This window comes from Pongo abelii, chromosome 19 (genome assembly GCF_028885655.2).
Source record: "Pongo abelii isolate AG06213 chromosome 19, NHGRI_mPonAbe1-v2.0_pri, whole genome shotgun sequence".
Classification (NCBI taxonomy): domain Eukaryota; kingdom Metazoa; phylum Chordata; class Mammalia; order Primates; family Hominidae; genus Pongo; species Pongo abelii.
In genome coordinates, this window is record NC_072004.2 from 65,296,627 (window position 1) to 65,309,112 (window position 12,486).

The 12,486-nt window shown below is 38.7% G+C and overlaps 1 protein-coding gene across 10 annotated transcripts in view; it reads right to left on the reverse strand.

Moving 5' to 3' along the window:
- The window catches only part of LUC7L3 (LUC7 like 3 pre-mRNA splicing factor), a 33,180-nt gene that overhangs the window by 4,845 nt on the left and 15,849 nt on the right, over positions 1–12,486 (reverse strand). For 8 of the 10 annotated variants that reach the window (NM_001132570.2, XM_054546229.2, XM_063717871.1 and 5 more), the window contains 8 exon segments: positions 1,156–1,316; positions 1,862–2,145; positions 3,056–3,217; positions 4,066–4,170; positions 6,140–6,214; positions 6,626–6,770; positions 7,525–7,564; positions 10,862–10,928. In NM_001132570.2, the coding sequence (NP_001126042.1) occupies positions 1,156–1,316; positions 1,862–2,145; positions 3,056–3,217; positions 4,066–4,170; positions 6,140–6,214; positions 6,626–6,770; positions 7,525–7,564; positions 10,862–10,928 (1,039 nt within the window). 10 annotated transcript variants of the gene reach the window in all.

Below are 12,486 nucleotides of genomic sequence, written 5' to 3' on the forward strand. Positions count from 1 at the left end.
CACTAGCACATCTGGCAGTAAGACAAAAGTTTTCAACACTTTCCCACATTACAGTAAAAGCCAATATATGTCAAATATTTCAGAAAGTGTGCTTATTTTAAGAAAATAAAAGCAGAGAACAAAAAATATGTCCATGGTTTGTGCTGCTAGTTCTAGCTGAGTCTAGAGGAAAAACGAAAACAAAAAACCAAGACAGTTCTATTAAAGGATATAATAAACAAACAACACATAAAAGACTAGCATAATAAACCTTAATAGCGGCACATATATTATGCTGGTGATTCAACATGGAGACAGGTAGAATGAAATGAAGCAAGGAGAGCTGAGAACATCAGAAATAGGCCCCTTCTCTCATTCCTAAAACCATGCAAAGCACAACAGCTCATTCAATACAAAATAAAAGGTATTTTATATCTTTTATTTAAAAAATACAAAATAGAAGAACACAAAACTCAGAAAGGAGACCCTGATGGTTAACAGAATTATCTTCCAATAAAGGCTAAGTTAGATGAGAATATTCTTGTGAAAACACGCCACACAAAATTAAAAAGTCCATTAATAGTGCCAACAGCACAGTAAATCAGCTACTGGGATGCCACAAAAAAAAAAAAAAAAAAGGAAAAAAAAAAGAAAAAGAAAAAGAAAAAAGAAAAAGTAAAGGGGAAAGAGCATGTTGATCCCATTGAAAACATGAGTAAAACACATGTAAGCAATTCAACTTCTAGGTACTTAGATGTTAATTACTAACTTAAATGAATGCTACAAATGAAGACTAATGCAACAATGTACACTCACTTTATAAGACATATTATGAAACACTGCAGTGTGTTAAAAAAAAAAAAAAAAAAAGGAGCCAATAACCAAGGTAATATAATAAATCCTATGCCTAATAACCCTGAAAGGTAACTTAAAAGAATCTACATGAAAAACCTTCAGCTTATCAACTGAAAGATGTTGTTTAACATCTAAAAAAACACCAGATAAACTGCCATTTTCACAACTAAGTAGGAGGGGGGAAAGAATGCCTGTGTCCTACTGAATGGCGTTCCTCAAAGTGAAAAGGAGTATGTATGAAAGGGGTGTCCAGAGAAGAGTGAGTGGGGCGATTAGGGTGTGAAAAATTTCTTAATGAACTGAATTCTCATATAAACTAACCTTTCTCCTTGGATTTTCTATCTTGTTCTCTGTCCCGACTTTTGCTCCTGTGCTTATATGACTTTCGATCCCGGCTTTTTGATCTTCTTCGATCCCGACTTCGAGATCTATGTTTTCTTTCTGATCGATCATGGCTTCTGCTTCTTCGTCGATCTCTACTTCTTAATAATTTAAAACCAAAAGGCAACTTCAGCCAGTATTACAATAAGTAAAGGCCTTGGAGTAGATGCTATTAATTAACAAGACTAAGCAAAACTTACCCTCTAAAACATATTTACATTAGAAATCTTAAGAACTAAAAATTATTGAATATCTTTCTAAATTCATCTCCAATAGTGCTAAGATGGTTATCGTTGTGCTCTTTAAGACTCTTCTTCAATTTGTAATTATAATTAAAACAGTATGGCTGATTTCATATTTTATTTCTCGGAATCAGTAAGACAAGCACTTAAGAGACCATCAGGTACTCTAACTTTGTAAAAAGATTGTGTGAAATTTCCTAGACAGGTGGGAAATAGCACAGAAGTTGCCGCGAAGATGGAACTATTTTATTCACTGATTCCGCTCTCGCAACCAATCCTATCATTTAAAGATGCTTAAGAGCTTCCCAAGTACCATTCCAAGGAATAATACTAGTAATTATTATTGTTATTGCACACTCATTATGAGCTGGACATCAGTCTTAGGTGTTTTATATATACCATACCTGCTTCGCCTTCTTTCTCTACTTCGTGACCTTTTGTGGTCCCGAGACCTGCTGCATCTTCTGTCTGATGTTCGGCTTGAGTGTCTACTTCGTGAACGACTTCTCTTTCTTCTTTCTCTGTCACGAGCCCTTTCTTTTTCTCTTTCTTCCTCTTCCCTTCGTCTTTTCCTTTCTCTTTCTTCCCTTTCTCTCTCCCGTTCTTTTTCTCTTTCTTCTCTTTCTTGCTTCTCCTTTTTTAGACGCTCATCACGATCAGGTTCTTCGGTTCTTTTTCTTAATTTTTCCTAGAAAAATCAAGTTGGATTCTTATGCAAATGTAACTTTAAAGCATTGTTAAACAATGGTCAACTAATGTGAAGTTATCTATAAACCAACTTATGGAACTGATGCCCTTAAGGGAAATGTAGACATTCCAACACCATGTATATACACAAGGTATCATTATTTGTCTAAATCCTCAGGAATTCTTCCCAAATTTCTGGCACTCAAGAGTTAAGAAAATCAAGTGCTTTCATAGTTCGATAAACAGCAAAATTTCACAGAACTCACAGTGCTTCAAAAATAATTACACATAGGAAAATATCAATGAGAGGGTCATATCCCCATTTAAGCCATATTAAAATATAGTTATTTTTATCTATAGCTAGTGATAGCTAAAAGCTGTAGCTATAGCTAAAACAGATTTTTTTTAATAGCTAAAATGTATCTTTAGAAGAAACTCACGCTGGCCGAGCGCAGTAGCTCAGCACTTTGGGAAGCTGAGAAGGACGGATCACCTGAGGCAGGAGTTCAAGACCAGCCTGGCCAACAGGAAAAAAACCCGTCTCTATTAAAAAAATACAAAAATCAGCCGGGCGTGGTAGTGTGTGCCTGTAATCCCAGCTACTCAGGAAGCTGAGGCATGAGAATTGCTTGAACCCCAGAGGTGGAGGTTGCGGTGAGCCGAGATCATGCCACTGTACTTCAGCCTGGGTGACAAAGCAAGACTCTCTCAAAAACAAAACAAACAAACGAAAAAACAAAAATTAGCCAGGTCTGGTGGCATATGCCTGTACTCCCAGCTACTCAGGAGGCTGAGGCATGAGAATTGCTTAAACCTGGGAGGTGGAGGTGGCAGTGAGCTGAGATCGCGTCACTGCACTCTAGGTGACAGAGCAAGAATCTGCCTCAAAACAAACAAACAAAAAAACTTACTTTTAATTCTTCTACAGTAGCTTTAATTTTGGCATAGCCCATGTGTTGTTTTCCCATCAAATGGTCATCTACCCGCGACTGGGCATCTCCTACTATTAAAAAGGCTCCACACACTTCACAAACTTCCATTTGTTTTTCTTGTGCAGCAAAGCTTTCAATTGTCTAAAATGATAAATCAGTTATTATAAGAACATCTGAGGAAGAGAAACAAATCCCAGGAAAGTATTCAACATTTAGAAAAGATTTCTAATGTGTGTGAATTGCTCTTTTCCATTTCCCCAAATCAGTAATATTGGGCTACAAGTGGTCAACTTTTAGAGAAGGATGTTTAAGGTAACAGCAACTAACTTACTGAATCATCCAGAAAAAATGCTGAGACCCACTGTTCAATGTTCAACACCCACACTACCTTACAAAATTTAAATCACCTTTCAGAAAGCCACCTATTTTAGTATGAATTCATTCCTTGCTTAAGTTCAAGGGATATGATGTCCATATACAAAACTAATTAAGGAACTAAGCACATTGACTATAATCTGAACATATCCTATTCAATATGGAGGAACCAATGACCAATTATATTCTGCAATCAATAGTATCTGAAACAAGTATATTCTATTCTCCAATTAAAAGAATTAGCTACTTTAAGGGTGTATTAATTTTTAACAAAGATGTAAGTATGTACTGAGTAATTGATTACAACAAAAATGAAAATAAAACCAGGCTCATATGAAAATTTATGGTTTAAGGCAGTGATTGGCAAGCCAGAGAGGCCTTTTTCTAACATTTTATTGGGATACAACCACATCCATTTGTTTCTTGTACTATCTAAAGTCGCTTGCATACTGCACAAAGGCAGAGCTTAGTAGATGCCACAGACCTTGTGGGCTACAAATTGTGCTGACTCTAAGTTTAGAACATCAGTTTTCAAAGGTTCCCAAATAAAAATGAGTTCCTACTAACTAACTGTTAACGGACAGGTGAGATAATGTGAAATAAGGTTTACTCACCGAGGTTGTGGACCTTAGCAGTTCTCTCTCTTCTTTTAATTGCTCAACTAATTTCATCATCCCCTGGGCTTCTTCTACTTTTCCTTCAGACCCTAATTCTTCAATCTTAGAAGAGTGGGGGAAAAAAACAGTTAAGATTTCTTTCAAATCCAACTATTGTCTTTTTTCCCCATGGTTCATTAGTGGTTGTTTTCCATCTTTTTTGTTTGGTTTCATTTACAAAAGCCTCTTTGGGTTTAATTTATCCTAGTTTTTTTTATACTTCAATAAAGTATAACTGATGTGTTAAGAAAAATGCACTTTCGGCCGGACGTGATGGCTCATGCCTGTAATCCAAGCACTCTGGGAGGCCAAGGGGCAGATCACCTGAGGTCAGGAGTTCAAGACCAGCCTGGCCAACATGTTGAAACCCCATCTCTACTAAAAATACAAAAAAAAAATTAGCCAGGCATGGTGGCGGGCACCTGTAATCCCAGCTACTAGGGAGACTGAGGCAGAAGAACTGCTTGAACCCAGGAGGTGGAGGTTGTGGTGAGTCAAGATCGTGCCACTGCACTCCAGCCTGGATGATGACGTGAGACTCTGTTTTTTTTAAAAAAAAGGAGAGACAGCATCTCACTATGTTGCTCAGGCTGGTTTTGAACTGCTGAGCTCAAGCAATCCTCCCAAAATGCTGGGATTACAGGTGTGAGCCACCCACTCTTTTCAGTACCTCCTCCAGCCTGAATCCTAAACACAATCTCCAGGCAACCACAGATCTGCTTTCTGTCACTATAGGTAAATATGCATTTTCTAAAATTTTATATAGAGTCATAGAGTCTATATTCCTTTTTTGTCTAGCTTCTTTCACTCAGCCTAATTATTTTAAGATCCATCCATATTGTCTCATGTAGCTAATTCCCTTTTATTACTGACAGGCATTCCACCATATAGATACATCATGACTTAATTATCCACTCACCTGCTGATGGGTATTTTAATTAATTCCAGTCTGGGTTTATTTTTTTGTGCCATTATGAATATAGCACTCACGAACACTGGAGTGTAAATCTTTGTGTAGACATATGTTTTCATTTCTCTTGGATAAGTATTTGGGAGTAGAATGGCACATGGTACATTTTTAACTTTTTAAGAAACAGACTCCAGGGCCAGGCACAGTGGCTTACACCTGTAATCTCAACACTTTGGGAGGCCAAGGTGGGCGGATTACTCGAGGTCAGGAATTTGAGACTAGCTTGGCCAGCACGGTGAAACCCCATCTCTATTAAAAATACAACAATCAGCCAGGGATGGTGGCGCACACCTGTAATCCCAGCTACTCGGGAGGCTGAGGCAGGAGAATCATTTGAACCTGGGAGACAGAGGTTGCAGTGGGCTGAGATCGCGCCACTGCACTCCAGCATGGGTGACAAAGGACGACTGTCTTAAAAAAACAGTAACAACGACAACAAAACAGACTCCAATATGATCTGCAGGAATATGAAAGAAAAAAATGAGACTATTTTTTCCAAAGTGGTTGTGCAATATTATTCCCCAGTTCCAGTTGGCGCACATCCTTGCCAATAGCTGGTATGATCAGTTTAATTTTAGCTATTCTCATAGGTGTCAAATAGGTATTTGATTGTAGTTTTAATCTGTATTTCCCTAACGACTAATAGTGTTGAGCATCTTTTCATATTTGCTGTCCTTTTAGATACATATATATGTACATGTACACACACACACACACAAGACAAGGTCTCACTCTGTTGCCCAAGCTGGAGTGCAGTGGCACAGACATGTCTCACTGCAGCCTCGCCCTTGGCAGGCTTAAGCAATTCTCCTAACTCAGCCTCCTGTGTAGCTGGGACCACAGGTACACGCCATCGCACCTGGCTAATTTTTGTAGAGACTGGGTCTCACTTTGTTGCCCAGACTGGTCTCAAATTCTTGGGCTCAAGCAATCCTCCCACCTTGGCCTCCCAAAGTGCTGGGATTATATACATGAGTTACCATGCCTGGCCCATCCTTGTATTTTTGCTGGTTACATGTCTGTTTCAAATTATTTCCTGACATTAATGCACACAATTCTCACCTGTTGCAGAAGTACATCAATTTTGTCTGTTAGAACCTGAATTTTTTCTTCATTTTTGCCTGTTGGGCCAGCGGCCTGTTGAAGACAATAAAACGTATTACCAACAAGTTGAAAACAAAGATAAACATGCAAACTTGCACATACCATACATAATATTTCTATTTAATAATTAAAATGCTTAATTGAAAGGATAGTAATTCAATTATCTTCAACTTCTGTTGGTCAATCACATATTGTCAGTTACTACTATTTAAGAGAAAAATCTTGGCCTCAAGAAAAATAAAAAGAAAGAAAAATCTTATGGTGAGCAAAATCAATGTTATGTTTGCTAATAAAGACTGGAAAAAAAATGAATGCCCTGTAAGTTTCATATCATTTAAAAAAAAAAAAGTAATGAACAGAAGACAAGTTTCAAAAATATTAGGGAGGTCTCTGAATCTCCAGAAAACAAGGACCCTTTACAAAGACTGAATTGATTTCACTTACCCCAGAAGACTGCTGGTTTTGAGATAATGCCAAACGAGCATGGCCTCGTCTGATCCTACGTTCTACTTCTGCAAGTAAGCTCTGTAAGTATCGCAGAAAATCTCTCTCATAGCCAACTTTCATGAAACGAGAGCTCTTCTCATATCTGGTAACATGAAAATAAACAAGTACTCATTTTCAAATCTTCAGCCATTACAACTGAAATATTCTATCTTAACTAGCCTCAACGACTATTGCATTTAGGCTGCAGGGTAAACCAGGTGTATTTGAAGTGACTTTCTGATTGCCCCTCATCATAGAGCTTTACACAGGGGTTTAACCACTAGCTTTACCACTGTACTGGATCTATGACCCTGGACCTAGGACAAGTCTCATGGATAAAATCGGGGCTGGGCATGGTGGCTCACGCCTGTAATCCCAGCACTTTGGGAGGCCGAGGTGGGTGGATCACATGAGGTCAGCAGTTTGAGACCAGCCTGGCCAACATGGTGAAACCCTGTCTCTACTAAAAATACAAAATATTAGTCAGGCATGGTGGTGGGCACCTGTAATCCCAGCTACTTGGGAGTTTGAGGCAGAAGAATCCCTTGAACCTGGGAGGCGGAGGTTGCAGTAAGCTGAGATCATGCCACTGCACTCCAGCCTGAGCGACACAGTGAGGCTCATTAAAAAAAAAAAAAGCAAATGGGCTATAGAAAAAAAAGTTTGACATACAGGGTGCACTCATGTGGTAGCTATCAGTATCATTACTGAAGCTATAGAACTTTCTTACTATCCCCAGCCAGTGACTGGACTTCTCTCAGACACTCATTTTACATTTAATTGCAATTATTCCTCAACCTTTGTCCCACTTAAACCAACTAATAACTCGGGGGGGAATGACAAGCAAAATAACTTACTGTTTTCGTAGATTTTCATCATGAATTTTTTCACATGGACCTGGGGGAAAAATATAATTGTATAAATTATCTGTGATTATTAGCAACCCTTTCTTGCCAAAAAAAAAAAAGTTATTTTTCTTTTTAAAAAGAAAAAGGATTCACTTTATCACTGAGTAGTTTGTAGACATCTAAATTGATCCTACTGAATCATGAAACATCATAATCAAATAGGATATAAAATTGATCTGCTCAGTCTTCAAAGTCAATATAATGGATAGCAACCATATATGGTTAAAAGAGAAGTAAAGGAGGGAGGGAAGGTGAAAAGAAATTGTTCCTTATTGCCACTAAAGAAAACTGATGGGGGTAGACGACTGAACTGAACCATTGCCGACTTTATTATTTTCAGATCTGTATATAAAGTCAAATAGCACTAGACTAGTACCTAACTCCTACTTCTTCCCACCTCTAAAAAGCAATTATCTTAACTCTTCTCTATTTCTTCTCGAATTTATCTCCACCTTTAAAAATTCTATGCTTATTTTGCTATTTATCAATCCTAGACATCAAAATTTTTGGATAAATAAACAGTGTTTATATTATGCAAGTACTATTCACTGTCAGGCCAAACAAAGGTGCATTATGAGACACTTCTGATGTTTTTTGTTGTTGTTGTTGTTTTGTTTTGTTTTTTTGAGATAGAGTCTTGCTCTGTCGCCCAGGCCGGAGTGCAGTGGCGCAATTTTGGCTCACCGCAACTTCCGCCTACCAGGTTCAAGGGATTCTCCTGCCTCAACCCCCCAAGTAGCTAGGATTACAGGCACCCACCACCATGCCTGGGTAATTTTTTTGTATTTTTAGTAGAGAAAGGATTTCACCCTGTTGGGCAAGCTGTTCTTGAACTCCTAACCTCGAGTGATCTGCCCTCCTTTGCCTCCAAAAGTGCTGGGAATACAGGTGTGAGCCTAGTTTTTTCTCTATATTTTCAAATTCTTCTCAGACACTTCAACTCAGCTATAGAAACTATCTCAATACTAATTTCACATATGACTCAAAATATATCAGATCATCAGTTTCATTTTCTTCTATGGGCCTTCTGCCTTACTTCAATCTGGGATACTTATTTTCTAAGCTCACTATAGAATTATTGTCCTGATGAATTCCTTTTCTGCCCTGTAGTAGATGAGAATTACTGGATCTCTTGTTTTCTCTTTCCTTTCTTGGTTTATGGACATGTTTTGATGTGAAGTTTCCTGAGAAAAGGTCCATGGGAGATAAATCTGTTGAGACCCTGTATATCTGAAAATGTCTTTTTTCCCCTCATATTTTGATGTTTGGCTATATAGCTAGGCCTGGCAGACACATTTTCACTCAGCACCCTGAGGATGTTTCTCCAATGTCTTCAACTTCCCCCGTTGTTACTGACCAGTCTTAGGCCATTCTGATTCATAATTCTGTGACCTACAGCCACCCCCACCACCCCCGTGTTCTAGAATTTCACAGGGTATGCCTAGGTATGGATCTTTTTCATTCACTGTCCTCATCACTCTAGGGCCTGCTCAACCTAAAGATGAATGTCCTTTAGGACCGCACATTTTTTTTCTTAAGCAATTCCCTGTGCTTTTATTCTGTCCACAACTATTAAGCTGGTAGTACAGTTCCTGGACTAAGTTTTTTAAAAATCCTTCTGTCGTACTGCCCAACATTCCAGTGAATTTCCTTAATTTTATTTTCAAATCTTTCCGGTGATTTTAGTTCTATTTCTCCAGTTTTAATTTCTAAGAGCTGTTTTTCAAAAAATGTTTTTCAAACTTTTTCCACAAGTTCCCTCTTTATGGCATCCTATTATTGCTGAAGAATATAGTGTCTTCTCATATGTCTCTGAAGATACTAAATTTCTTAAGATTTTGAAGAATCTCTCTTCTGCTTTCCCCATTATCTCCAATTCCACTAAATTCTTCTTTCTCTGTTGGTTTTGTTAATCTCTTGTGTTGAAGGCTTTCTTCGAACGTCTGGCTGGTGGTCCTTGGCAAGCAACTAATTTTCTAAAAAGATACTTCCAAAGTCTGACTGGAAGTTAGTAGGGATTAGGCGGGGTTTGTCAGCTCATGAATGGGCTTTATCATAGGAAAATCAGGCAGTAAAACTTTCTTTTAAGAGACTCCCCAAGGGTCAGTACCTGTAGAGATCACTTCTCAGGAACTGTTCACTTTCTCTAGAGAAGAATCCTCTTTTCTTCTGCCTGGGGAAAAACATCTGGCTGTATCCTTCTAGGAACAGGGCAGAGGAGAGCCCCACCAATAAAAATATAGATTCATTTACTCTCTTTTACATTCTTTTTTTAACTTACTACTGCCCCTGCTGTGTCTGAAATCTCAAGATCTAGACTGGTCCTGCCTTAATACGCTCCTAATGCTCTAAGGCAAACATTGTACATAATGAATTGACTTCTTTTATGTATCCAGAATGATTCTGGTTATGTACCATCCTTGAGAGAATGGAGGAAATACTCAATTTTTTTTTCTATTTTGTGGTTCAGATAAACTAGTCTCTCTAGTCCAATTTCTCCAGAAAATAACCCTCTCTTCTCCTGGGGTCTATGGGGAGGAGAGTAAGATCAACAGATGCACAGGACCACCTACACTAGTGGCAATTTTGCATCCTGGGGGACATCTGGCAATGCCTGAAGACATTTTGGGGTGTCACAACAGGAGGTGCTACTGGTTATCTAGTGGGTAAAGGCCAGAGATGTTGCTAAACATCCCACAATGCATGAAAAGCCCCCTCCAAAACTGGCTCAGAATGTCAACAATGTCAAGGTTGAGAAACCCTGAACTAGACTACAGACTAATCTCTCTCATTTTCAGCCCCATGACTCAACCCTGCCTTCTGTGGTACCTGGTGCCTCCAAATCCTGAGCCTGTCCAGGGTTCTGCTGACCAAACACTCGCTTCTGTTTAGTATCCCCTTCTGCAGGCTTTTAGGGTACAGGTTGCTCTGCTCTGTTGCGTTTGCTGCTACTCCTCCATCCACTTGTCATCTTCCAAAAATTTGTTGACATCTCTAATGTTATCTCCTCTTCCATATACATCTTTTTAAAAATTTTTTCATTTAAGTGGAGTTTTGGGAGGGAGTGGAAATAGACATGTATGTTTAATTAAGCCACCATGTTTAATCAGACTGACATTAATTAATACATTCAAATATCTAAACCAAGTAAGAAATTACTTATTAGCAAATCTTTAAGAAAAAACTTCACAGAATTATAAAGAATCAGTTTTTTTCCTTTCACCACTCCTATTCAACATTTTAAATATCATAAATTTGATAAAAGTTACACAGAAAATTCACTTACCAAGATCAGAACGTGTATTTGTGAACAATTCCGCAGGACAAAAACCACAGAGATAATATTTACAAACCTAGTAAAGAAAAACAAAGGTACTTAAAAAATTGCTTGGTTTTAAAACTATACTGGAGAAGGGTGCCAAATAACCATTTGTTGAATCATATTAGGTAAATTAGTGCTTTTCAGACTCCTGAATTTCGATAAAAGAAAAAATCTGCAGTACTCGTATTACTAGTATTTTCTTTATCTGTTTTTAATCATCACCTGCTGACTCCCCAGTAGCAAAAACAAATATGGGAAAGACATCCCAAAATAAAGGGCAATTTTCTATTTTTAAAAACTCTTACGCTATTCTTATCATTTCATCTCTTTCACAGATTAGGGCCTATTTACAAATTAGGATTTGGAACCATCTAAATCACAGTTAACACTCATTTAAAGCAATTCGGCTCCATCTTTTTGCTTAGAAGATCCTTAACACATCAGCCTCCCAAGTAACTACAACTACAGGTGCAAGCACCATGCCTGGCAAATGTTTAAAAATATTTTGGCAAGATGGGGACTTGCTACATTGCCCAGGATGGTCTCAAACTCCTGGCTCCAAGCAATTCTCTTGGTGGGTTCCCACAGTATGGGGAAAAACTATTAACATAAAACCAATGTTTAATTCTCTCTCACTGGTACTTTTGTAACTCCTTCAGATATATTCCAAAACTGCTCTACCTCAAATTTAATTTTATAACACTACAAACCAAACCATGTAAATCAAAATTCCAAAATATCACCTTTCCTTCACACAAAACTTCACTGTTACTAGGTGGATTATCACTATATATTTTTTTGAAACAGAGTCTCACTCACTCTGTTGCCCAGGCTAGAGCACAGTGGCGCCATCTCAGCCCGCTGCAAGCTCCGCCTCCCAGGTTCAAGCAATTATTCTGCCTCAGTCTCCAAAGTAGCTGGAATTGCAGGTATGCGCCACCATGCCCAGCTAGTTTTTTTATTTTTAGTACAGACAGGGTTTCACCATGTTGGTCAGGCTGGTCTCGAACTCCTGACCTCAAGTGATTCGCCCGTCTTGGCCCCCCAACGTGCTGGGATTACAGGTGTGAACCACCGTGCCCAGCTCTGGGAAGATTATTAATGCACAACTATAACACATGAAAGAAAAGGCAGTGTTGGTCAGGCATGATGGCTCACACCTGTAATCCCAATACATTAGGAGGCCAAGGCAGGAGGATAACTTTAGCCCAGGAATTTGAGACCGGCCTGGGCAACATGGCAAAACCCCATGTCTATAAAAAATACAAAAAGTAGCCAGGCGTGGTGGGACAGTCCCAGCTACCCAGGAGGCTGAGGCAGAAGGATCGCTTGAGCCTGGAAGGTCGAGGCTGCAGTGAGCCACGATCGTGCTATTTACTGCACTCCAGCCTGGGCAGGGCAACACAATCATACCTTGTCTCAAAAAAAAGAAAAAGAAAGGAAAGGCAAAAGGAAAACAAAAAGGAAAAGGGAAAGGGAAAGGAAAAAAAGGCAGTGTTAAATTTAAACCTGAAAGTTCTTTCTAGACAGGACTGGGTGCTAAATCTGAAATAGGCTTTTTTTTTCCTCAATGGCTTTATACTCATTTG